At 45.5% G+C, this 12,091-nt stretch overlaps 1 protein-coding gene across 5 annotated transcripts in view; it reads right to left on the bottom strand.

The window, feature by feature from the left end:
* The window catches only part of ttc6 (tetratricopeptide repeat domain 6), a 162,003-nt gene that overhangs the window by 100,983 nt on the left and 48,929 nt on the right, over positions 1-12,091 (bottom strand). For all 5 annotated transcript variants that reach the window (XM_055640545.1, XM_055640546.1, XM_055640547.1 and 2 more), the window contains 2 exons: positions 10,904-11,113; positions 4,277-4,436 (listed from right to left, as the gene is read on the bottom strand). In XM_055640545.1, coding sequence (XP_055496520.1) covers positions 4,277-4,436; positions 10,904-11,113 — 370 coding nt within the window. The remainder of the gene's footprint in view (positions 1-4,276; positions 4,437-10,903; positions 11,114-12,091) is intronic.

Here is a 12,091-nt window from a genome sequence, read left to right as displayed (position 1 = left end):
GGTATGGAAGAAACATTATTAAAAATGTATCAGAATGGTGAAAATCCCTTCTTCTATTAGAATATCACAGTAAAATCAATTGTTCTAAACACAATAGCCTAAATTTTGAAGCACGCAGAAAATTACCTGCATTCGATGCCCACCTGCACAACTGTTCACACGTAACTTGTGTGGTTTGAGCACCATCGGTTTGGTTTAGTATATCATTGTCACGTGTACTGATGTACAGTGAAAAACTTTTTTGTTGTGTGCTATCCAGTCAGCAAAAATACTATACATGATTACAATCAAGCTATTCACAGTGTACAGATACAGGATAAGGGATTAACATTTAGTGCAAGATATAGTCCAGTAAAGTCCGATAAAAGATAGTTGGTGGGACTCCAATGAGGTAGACGGTAGGTCAGGATCGCTCTCAAGTTGGTGATGGGATGGATCAGTTGCCTGATAACAGCTGGGAAGAAATTACCCTTGAATCTGGAGATATGCGTTTTCACACTTCTGTACCTCTTGCCTGAAAGGAGAGAGGTGAAAATGGAGTAACTAGGGTGATACCTGTCCTTGATTATGCTGGTGGCCTTCCCAAGGCAACGTGAAATATAGATGCAGTCAATGGAAGGGAAGTTGGTTTGCATAATAGTTTGGGCTATGTCCATAATTCTCTGCAATTTGGGTTGCTGTCTTGGATGGACCTTTTACCAAACCGTGCTGTGATGTATCCCCGTAAAATGTTTTCTATGACACATCTGCACCGTTGGTGAGTGTAGATGAGGACATCAAACTTCCTAAGCCTTTTAAGGAAGTAGTTGGTCTCCTTTCTTGGCCATTGTTTTGATATGGCTGGTTCAGGACAAGTTGCTGGTGATATTTACTCCTAAGAACTTGAAACTTTCAACCGTCTGTACTTCAGCAATGTCAATGTATACCAGGGTATCTGTACCACTTCACTTCCTGAAGCCGATCACAATCTCCTTTGTCTAGCTGACATTGAGGAAAACATTGTTGCCTTGGTACCAGGTTACGAGGTTCTTAAACTCCTTTCTGTACTCCGTCTCATCATTAATTGATATCGGGTCCACTATGGCAGTGTTGTCTGTAAATTTGTAAATTGAGCTGGATTTTGTACAATCGTGGGTGTATAAGGAGTAAAGAAGGGGGCCGAGAATGCATCCATGCCTGGCACCAGTGTTGAGGATTATCGTAAGAGATGATTTGTCACCTATCCTCACTGAACGTGGTCTGTTGGTCAGGAATCCAATTCCAGAGATAAGTGCTGAATCCAAGTTCCATGAGTTTGGAGATGCTTGGATGGGATAATAGTATTGAAAGCAGAGCTATAGTCTATGAATGGCAGTCTGATGTAGGTGTCTGCAGGTTGTCCAGGTGTTCCAGGGATGAGTGTGGGGCCAGGGAGAAGGCATAAGCCGTGGACCTGTTGAGGCGTTGGTGAACTGCAGTGGATCAAATCCAAAACACTTTTGCTCAGGTATCTGAAAAAACACTGAGTCCAATGTTATACAGTACTATCCACTACGAAATTTAATGAGGAATTTTCTGGCAAGAGTCATCCTAGTATCCCAATGTGATTTTCACATCATGGATAAACAAAAATATGTCATTCTGAGTGTAATGCTTCTTTTGGAACACTCCATTAGGATTGGTTCACGTTGCTCCAGGAAAGACAATCGTCGTGTTATTTTGCATTCTTCACAATTATCTCATCTGTTCACACAATCCAGGGTCTCAATCCTCCAAAATGTCACAACATTAACCACCCTTCTCCCTTAAGCTTAAAAAATCCAGCCTCCACCATTCCATCCATTAAATTATCCATTACTGAGGTGTTATTCTGGAATTTCAACCATAAATCTGAATCCTAACTTCCCTCCTGAACATCCTCTTCCAATCACGCATTTTCTTGCCCTATTGTATATCAATGCCATTATCTCTTCCCATATATCAATAAGTGACAATGTGCCTTGTCTTTGCCATCACCCCACCATACCCTGCCTCCATGATCATTTTTCATCTAAACGTGCTGGAATCCGATGGCATCCCCTTTTACAAGGCCCAGTTTTGTCTTTAACCTACTGTCATCCCGAACTCAGCCTCAGAATGGAGTATCGGATGTTACACATTCAGTCTCAAAATACAGTTCCAAATCAGTTGCACCTAAACCAAATGTGAATTTTGCACCAGGAACTCAACAATAGAATAAGTCACTATTGCTCTTTTCACCCCATACATCCAACAAACCAATTAGGGTGCAATTATTGTATAAATAAAACAGATTACTTGCATATGCTGGGAGGTGTGCACATTTCTCTGTCATAATAGTAATCTCTGGAACACCTCAATAACAAAGGCACCTATGTCAGACACCTATTTATTGACTGTAGCTCTGCATTCAACACTTTAATCCCATCTACGCTCATCTCCAAACTCCTGGATCCAAGAGTCAACACATCCTCTGCCACTGGATCCACAACTTTCTGACCCATAGACCACAATAAGTGATAATAGGTGACAATACATCTTCCACAATTGTCAACAACAGTGCCTACAAGGATACATTTTGAGCACCTTACTATACTCTCAACATACTCTGCTATAATTCTGCTATAACTCCATCTAAAATTTGCAGATGGAACTGCGATAGTGGCTGGATCTAGAACAATGATGAGACGGAGTACAGAAGTAGAGAGCTTAATAACATGGTGTCAGGACAACACCATCTCCCTCAATGTCAGCATAATGAAGGAGCTATTTATTAACTTCAGGAAGCATGGTGGTTTACATGCACCAATCAGCATCAATGGTGCCAAAGTGGAAATGATTGAGAGCTTCAAGTTCCAAGGCATAAATATAAACAGTCCTGGACCAACCAAAATGAAGCTACATGCAAAATGCACTCCAATGCTTCTACTTCCTCAGGAGACTAAGGAAATTTGGTATTGCTCTAACGACTCTTACCAACTTATTCTACTTACTGTAGAAAGCATACTATTGGGTTGCATCACAGCTTGATTTGGGAACAGTTTTGGCGAAGACCGCAAGGAATTGCAGAGTTGTGGATGTCGCCCAGTCCAGTTCAGTTCAGACCCCTCACCATTGCCTCCATCTGCACTTCATGTTGCTTTGGGGAAGCAGCCATCCTAATCAAGGATGTCTTCCATCCCGGGCATTCCCTCTTCTCCCTGCTTCCATCCATCAGAGGATACAAAAACCTGAAAGCACATATCACTAGATTTGTCTTGGACCTCCTCCACTGTCAGAGTGGGGCCGCACACAATCCAGAGGTACAGCACCTCATATTTTACTACAAACCAGCAGTATTAACGTTGATTTCTCTAATTTCAAGTAACTCCTATACTCCCTTCCTTCTCCCCTCCCTCCTCCCCACCCTTGTCGTCCTACCAGTTCCACTGGTCGCATCCTGTTATCCCTCTTGTTAACACACCTTCCCCAGCCAACAGTGGACTTTATCTTTCCTGAGGTCAACGGTTGCCAACCCAGATTTGTTCTGGCCTTTTCATCCCTCCAGTTTATTTCCCCCCTTCTCTAGAAGACCCATGATATGATTATGTGAAAAGCAGAAGCAGTGTAGCTTTGGTCAGTTACAAAGATGTTACATGACAAGTAATGTTACATGACAATTACACTCTGGGTTATAACAATTATTTGAGGAGACTTGATGGAACAAAAGGTTTTCAGTAAAATCATCATGATGTTCTGCAGCTGTGTCTGTGAATCTGTCAATCTCCTCATACAGAAGATTATACAAAGAACACCTATATCTTTCAATAAATAACATGAAATAACAATATTAAAATATTAGGAAAAGGAGAGGAGTAGACCATATTTTCCTTGAAGTTACTCCACCATTCAATGTGATCATAACAAGTCTGATCTTGGAGGCTCCATTTCCCTATCTGTTTCCCATGAACATTGACCTCCCTTTAGAACAAAAATCTGTCTAGCTTTATTTTGAATATATTCAATGATTCTTGAATCTATGAGTAAAGAATTATAAAAGATTCACAACCAAGATAATAAATTAATTCATCTTCATATTATTTCAATTTATTAGCCAATCCTCCATTTATATTCATATATTACTCCCAACGCCATGAGCATTAAAGTTTTAATTTGGTACCTTATTGAACATTAATAAACAAAACACTCATCTTCCACAGAAATTCTGAAAAAGCTGAAGTCTGTAATTTATGACAAAAAGATTTTTTCAGGAAGGCAAAACACAATTACTATTGCCTACCGATTTTCCCAAGAGTATCAGTCTAGGCCTCTCCACATAATATTCTGCAACTTTTTGCCATTCGCTCAAATATTCCGGTGAAAGTGGTGGTAAAACCGTAACACTATCCTGTAGATTTTCCTGAATCGCTTCTGATACGGGGATTCCTTCATAAATATGTCTAAAATTATAAAATCACAATTTTTTTTAGTTCCAACTTTAAAAAAATAGAACATGCACAAAGACATGACTCCACACACAAATAATATAAATTAAAATGATACATTGGTAAATAGTTTCTATTTTATCAACAGATATTTAGTAAGATATCTCTACAATGATTCTGTAATTTCACAGGTTAATACAGACACTGCGTTCATATTGCAGTTTAGTGGATTTGAAATTTAGATTCTAGTTTTAGTTTAGAGATACAGTGCAGAAACAGGCCCTTTGGTCCACTGTGTCGTCCAGCGATCCCCACACACTCACACCATCCTACACACACACGGGACAATTTACAATTATACCAAGCCAATTAGCAAGTCAAGTCAACTTTATTTGTCACATACATATACAAGTACAGTGAAATGAAAGTAGCAATGCCTGCGGGATTGTGCAGAACAACAGAACAGAACAGAACAGAACAGAACAGAACCAGTATTTACATTTAAAGAAAAAGACAGAACAGAATTACTCCCTGGTGAGATCAGAGCTTACAGTCCTGATGGCCTGTGGGAAGAAACTCCGTCTCATCCTCTCTGTTTTCGCAGCGTGACAGCAGAGGCGCTTGCCTAACTGTAGCAGCTGGAACAATCCATTGCTGGGGTGGTAAGGCTCCTTCATGATCTGGATCTGCACCTCATGGTGTATAGATCCTGCAGGGGGGGCGAGTGTAGTTCCCATGGTGCATTCGGCCGAATGCACTACTCTCTGCAGAGCCTTCCTGCCCTGGGCAGAGCCAAACCAGATCGAGATGTTTCCGGACAGGATACCTTCTACAGAACCAGAGTAGAAGGATTGAAGGATCCTCAGAGAGACTGAATTTCCTCAGCTTCCTGAGGTGGTAAAGGCACTGCCTTGCCTTTCTCACCAGTGCAGCAGTGTGTGTTGTCCATGTCAGATCCACTGTGATGTGGACTCCCAGGTATTTAAAGCTGCTCACCCTATGCACAGTAGTCCCATTTATCCCCAGTGGCGTGCACGCCCTCGGCTGTGCCTATAAATCTTTGGAATGTGAGAGGAAACCAGAGATCCTGGAGAAAACCCACACAGGTCACAGGGAGAACATACAGATTTCGTACAGAAAAGCACCTGTGGCCAGGAACGAACCCGGGTCTCTGGCGCTGTAAGGCTACAACTCTACCGCTGTGCCACCATGCCACTACAGAACAGAATATTGATATATTAAAACTATAATCAAAAATTCATATAATGAAATGACTGATCTATAGTTTCCAAGTTTTTCCTTATTTTCCATTCTAGTAGCTAATATTTGCTGCTTTCTGGTTTCTAGGAACTGCACTAGTATCTCCGCATCTACTATCTCCATAAATATCTCATTCATATTTTTAATTTATCCAATGCTAATTAGGTAAAACGCTTCATTCTCTTAAGGCATTTAGTTCTCCATTACTTCCAGGAGGTTTTCTGTGTCTTCTTGCATACAGGCATAAAATATTTAATTTCTCAGCAACGTCCTTATTCCTCTGCCCCAGTTGATTTCTAGGTGGGTTGGATATCTGTGATGATGGAAGGCATGGCCAGGATAAGGAACCGTTAGCTGTACCAGGTATTGTTTCTGTTGCCTTCACAGCAGACAGACAATCAACTGACATCTATTACAAACCTACCAACTCCCAGTTATCTGGACTACACTTCTTCCCACAATGTCTCTTGCAAAAAGTATCCATTGTTCTCAATGTTTTGTCTCCATTGCATCTGTTCTCAAGATGAGGCTTTCCATTCTAGGATATCCGAGATGTCCTCATTCTTTAGTAAATGTGGTATTACCCCCCCCCCCCCCCCCCCCCCCGCCCTTGCCCCATTATCATAGAAGGATCCCTCACTGAGGTCTCCTCTGTCTCCCATTGTTCTGTTCTCGCTCCAATCAAAGGGTGGAGGAGACCATGACCAACAACATGCTTCATGACCAACAACAACTGGTGCAACCCTAAGAATATTAAGACGCTTTCTCATACCTGGAGCATCTGACGATCTCATGCCGTCCATTCTACCTTCCCCGGGAGTTCAGCTCAGTCATCATTACAGCCGTCTACATACCACCACATGCGGACACCGAAACGGCACTATTGGTCCAACGCGATGTGTTATATCGGCATCAGAACAAGCATCCTGACGCGGCTATGGTGGTGACTGGGGGTTTTAATAAGCCAAACCTCAAAAAAGCTATGCCTAACTTCTGCCAACATATCACGTGTGTCATCAGGGGGGAAAGAACTTTGGACCACTGTTATACACCGTTCAGGAAAGGATACAAGGCCGTTTCTCTCCCTCCTTTTGGAAAATTTGACCACGCCGCCATTTTCCTGCTGCCGGAATATAAACAACAGAGAGTACGGGAAGCGGCAGTGACAAAGGACGTAAAGCGGTGGTCTGACCATTCAGAGGCCATGCTACAGGATTCACTGAGTGAAGTAGACTGGAATATGTTCCAATCAAGTTCCAGAGACGTCAGTGAGTTTGCAGAAGCTGTCACGTATTTCACAACAACAATAGCCAACAACATCGACCCACGGTAAGGGTTAGCCTCTTTCCTAGCCAAAAACCTTGGATGGACAGGAGCATTGGTGTTGCTTTGAATGCTCGCACCGCTGCTTACAACTCCGCCTGGCATCCGGGAACATGACTACAAGGCAGAGTCCTACAGACTGCGAAGGGCGGTGAAGGACGCAAAAAGGAGATACAGGGACAGGATGGCGTCACAGATGAAGCAGCGTGACACCAGACACCTATGTAGCAGGGGCTACGGGCACTATGACAAATTCTATGTCAGAGCATGCCCCCCACATCATCTGGGAGTGGGGCCAGCTGCCTCCTTTGTCTGATGACCTGAATTATTTTTTGTTTTTTGGGAGGTCATGATTTTTCCTAGAGGCGGGCAACAACACCGCATCTTTGACTCGCCGGCTAACATCTGGACATATTCTAGCACGCTGGCTAGCGAGGCCTTCGAATGAGGCGACTGCCGACTCAACACCGGGATGTGCACACATTCCAGCCGTGGGCGGCGCTGTCCAAGCACGCATGAGGGGAGGGCTCTGACACATGTGAACCGCGGACGATAGGAAAGCCGTCCGGAGGGGCCCAAAGATGGTATTCCGTTCGGGCGGGCATCGTTGTGTGGCTACCCCGCCCACGGGGGAACAGCAGCAATGTCTGTCCCTCTCATTCTTTTTTGTTATTTTTTCAGTTTTAAAGTTTGTTTTTTTTAGGAGGTTAGCATTAGTCCCTTTTTTATGTGGGGGGAGGGGGACAGTCAAAAGCCGTTTTTTCCTAGTTAAGAGAACTAAATGAAATTTTCGAGGATGCATCTAAACACCTTGAGCCGCATCTTGGTTACCCCTCTTCGTGGCCTACCATCTAGATCTAAACATCGCCATTTCTACCAGCTTCAGCAGCGGCGCAGCACTGGATTCCGTCATGAAGAATCGCCTTGTTGGAGTTCTGGAATGCTGCGACTGCCAACTTCAACACCGTGGAGCTGTGGTCTGTGGAGCTTCCAGCCGCGGGCGGCGCTGACTTTGACATCGCGGAGCCTGGGATCTCTCACCGAGGTTGCCAGTGTTGAATCTCCGCCCAACTCAGCCTGCGGACTTCGGGAGCCACGGACTCGGATAGGAAGCGGCCGATCCGGAGGCTCCGGGCCGCAAAGAGTGTTCTTCCGTTCGAGGGCATGAAACATCGGGCAGGGCAGCGTTGCGGCAACTGTGCAGGCCTCAATAGGCCCCAACCACGGGTGAACAGAGGAAACATACCTAGGAAGAGGACTGAACTTTGGTGCCTTCCCTCACAGTGGGAATCTCTGATTCCACTGTGGGGGGGATGTTTTTTATGTTTTATGTTAAATTTTAAAGTGGTGTGTTTATCTTATTTGTGTGCTGCATGGTAACTCAAATTTCACTGCACCAATTGGTGTATGTGACAATAAATGTCCCTTGTCCTTGGTCGTTTTATATCTGGGCGAGTACTAAAGTCTTGTGCTACTCAGTGTTCACCACAATATTCAACCTTTCCCTGGCCAAGCCCGTGGTCCCAGCCTGCTTCAAGAAATCCACTATTGTACCAGTGCCTAAGAATGCCTCTCCAGCCTGCTTGAATGACTATCGACAGGTGACCCTCACCTCAGTGGTCATGAAATGCTTCGAGAGGCCGATCAAGAACTACATCTGCGCCTTCCTCCCTCGCACCATGGACCCGCTGGAGTTTACATACCGTCCAAACAGATCCACGGATGATGCGGTCTCCAAGGTTTTGCACACCACTCTCTCTCACCTTGACAGCCAGAAGAGGGGCTATGTGAGGATGCTGTTCATTGACTTCAGTTCAGCTTTCAACACCATAGTCCCCACCAGACTTGCTGATAAGCTGGTGGAACTGGAACTGAACACTCCCCTGTGTGCCTGGGTCCTGGACTTTCTGACCGCCAGGCCCCAGGTGGTCAAGATGGGGAGACATACCCCCTGACCAAACCCCTCAGGGTGGCGCCCTGAACACTGTACTCCCTCCCGCCAGGTGGTCAGGGCGCCCTCAGTCACCTACTGTGACACCCTGTACACACATGTGTGGTCAGGTGGCACCTGCTCTGGTGTCAAATTCATGTCATCAAGTTTGCTGATGACACTCCGTGGTGGCCACTGGGCCTGATCTCCGATAGGGTGACGATACCTGAGACAGGATCTGACCAGGAGTAGCACACTGCCGCACTGGCAGCGCAGCGCGCCTGTCCACCTCAGGCAGCTGAGGAATTTCAGAGTCTCTCTGAGGATCCTTCAATCCTTCTACTCTGGTGCTGTAGAAAATATCCTGACTGGAAACATCTCGATCTAGTTTGGCAACAGCTCTGCCCAGGACAGAAAGGCTCTGCAGAGAGTAGTGCATTCGACCGAACGCACCATGGGAACTGCACTCCCCCCCTCTGCAGGACCTATACACCAGCAGGTGCAGATCCAGAGCCAGCAAGATCATGAAGGAGCCCTACAACCCCAGCAATGGACTGTTCCAGCTGCTACTGTCAGGCAAGCGCCTCCGCTGTCACGTTTCTTGCCACAGGCCATCAGGACCGTAAACTCTGATCTCACCGACGCGTAATTACTGTTGTGTCTTTTTTAAAAAAATGTAAATACTGGCTCTGTTCTGTTCTGTTCTGTTCTGTTGTTTTGCACAATCTCGCAGGCATTGCCACTTTCATTTCACTGTACATCTTGTATGTGTATGTGACAAATAAAGTTGACTTGACTTGACTCCTCCCCCCAGATGGAACAAAGATAAACTTCCACTGAACCTTACTTTCCACCCCGCCAGACTCCACATCCAGCACATCATCCTCTAACATTTCTGTCACCTCCAATGTGATCCCCCCACCAGTTACATTTTCCCAACCCCATCCTTTCCAGCTCTGCTAAGTGCAGTCTTAAGGGCATGTCCCACTTACGCGTCCTTGGCTCGCAAATTACGCGACCTCGTGGTCGCTTGAGGTGTAGGGGCACCGAATGGCCGCGCGGGGCCGGTCCCACTTAGAAAGGCGGAGGAGGTATGGAGTTGTGCGGGGTCGATCCCGACATCGAGCGGGGCTCCAAAATTCTTACAGTGAACTAAATCTTTGCGCGCCAAAGGCCTTTCGCGGAACTGACAACCAAAGTGGGACAGGCCCAAGACCCTGGCGTGACGCAACGTCTCACCTTCAACAGCAGCAGAAGCAGGCAAACAATCGTCGAACTCGGCCTGGGGCTCATGGCCGTTGTGGTCTGGAACCGCCCCCACCTGCTCCCAGAGCGGGGCCAAGAGAATTGAAGATAGACACAAAATGCAGGAGTAACTCAGCGGGACCGGCAGCATCTCTGGAGAGAATCAATGGGTGATGTTTCGGGTCAAGACCTTTCTTTTAAGACTGAAGAAGAGTATCGACACGAAACGTCACCCATTCCTTCTCTCCAGAGATGCTGCCGGTCCCGCTGAGTTACTCCAGCTTTGTGTCCATCTTCAAATGACGTCACGCGCTCCAGATGGCTGTGCGTTCGCATGTAATCGCGCCCGACCTTCGCTCAACCATCTCGGGTCAACGCGACCACGAGGTCAAGTAATTTGCGTGCCAAGGACATGTAAGTGGGACAGGCCTTTTAGTGACTGCTTTGCCAAACCTTATCATTCTGTCCGACAAGGCCTACAGGACCCCCTGCGTGCTAACCAATGCTCGTCCCATTCCCATAATGATCTTTCTGATCTGGTATTCCTCCATTGACAGTGAGGCCACCCATAAATTGGAGGAACAACACCTCATAACCTTGAAAGATGCCACGTTAACTGCAGATCCTGCAGTTTCAAACCTCAAATCTCTGTGCTTAAGCCAAAATGTATTAATGGTGGTTTTTCATGGACATTTTATTTAAAACTAATAATAATTGTCGTTACCTTGCTTTCTTCTGTTGTTTCAAAGAAGAAAAGTCATCTTTTGAACAGATAAATGATGGTGTATGCTGCACAAAGTCTGGAAGTTTACTACTGCCATGTCCTAGTCTGCTTGGAGTGAAGTACAGCCTTGAAGCCAGTTGCAAATCAATAGGCAAAACATGACTCGGTTTAGTAACGCAAAGGTGATGAATTGTTTGATATCCGTGATCTCTGTGGGAAAATCCAAATAAACAAAAAAATGTTATGCTTAAATTTTACAACATAATACATTTGTTCATGAATTATGCATAAACTTAGTTTCAGTTGCAAAGTAAACTCTTGTACATGAATATTTATTTCCAAAAATAACACTTGCTTAGAAATTCAATTTCTCCCAAAGAGGACTGTTAATTCTGCACTACAAGATTATTTACATCAATGCAGTTTGGCAGAAAAAGAGGCTCTGGTGAGAAGGGTGTGATTGCACCACTTCACTATTTTCTTCACACATGCATGGATGCAGTTAAAACAAAGGACATTCACTAAAAAAGGGCACACTTCCCTGAGCCCTGCCATCCACTATGTAGGCCCTGCCCATGTTAAGCCCCTGTCCCACCTAGTGCCCATGTTTAAGCCCCTGTCCCACATGGTGCCATGGTCGCGGCGTGACGCGGGCTGAAGTCTGTGTTGTCGTGAGCTGTCTCTGCAAGTGTCGTCACTTTTTTCTTGTCGCCGCTGGATTTGGAAATGTTCAAAACCTTGCGATGACAGTGGGCTTTACGTTACCTGATGTTGCCTGTCGTCTCCTGTCATAGGTGCTTTCGTAGGTTGTCGTAAGTTGTCGCCAGGGTGACGCCAAGTGACATAGAAACATAGAAAATAGGTGCAGGAGGAGGCCATTCGGCCCTTCGAGCCAGCACCGCCATTCATTGTGATCATGGCTGATCATCCCCTATCAATAACCTGTGGCTGCCTTCTCCCCATTTCCCTTGACTCCACTAGCCCCTAGAGCTCTATCTAAAGGGCCTGTCCCACTTAAGAGACCTAAACAGCAACCTCTGGTGACCTTGCCCGCCACCCAAAAAAAACCCAAGGTCGAGGTGACCTGCAACCTCTTACCACCTCCCACGCATGAAAACCTTCCTTGACTATGAAGAAAACCTCCTTCGACCACCCTTGACTCCCATCGACTAGCGTCGCAACCGGCTT

Source organism: Leucoraja erinacea, chromosome 9, assembly GCF_028641065.1.
Source record: "Leucoraja erinacea ecotype New England chromosome 9, Leri_hhj_1, whole genome shotgun sequence".
NCBI lineage: Eukaryota > Metazoa > Chordata > Chondrichthyes > Rajiformes > Rajidae > Leucoraja > Leucoraja erinaceus.
Note: the sequence above shows the minus strand (reverse complement) of the source record. Positions and strands in the feature narration are given on the sequence as shown.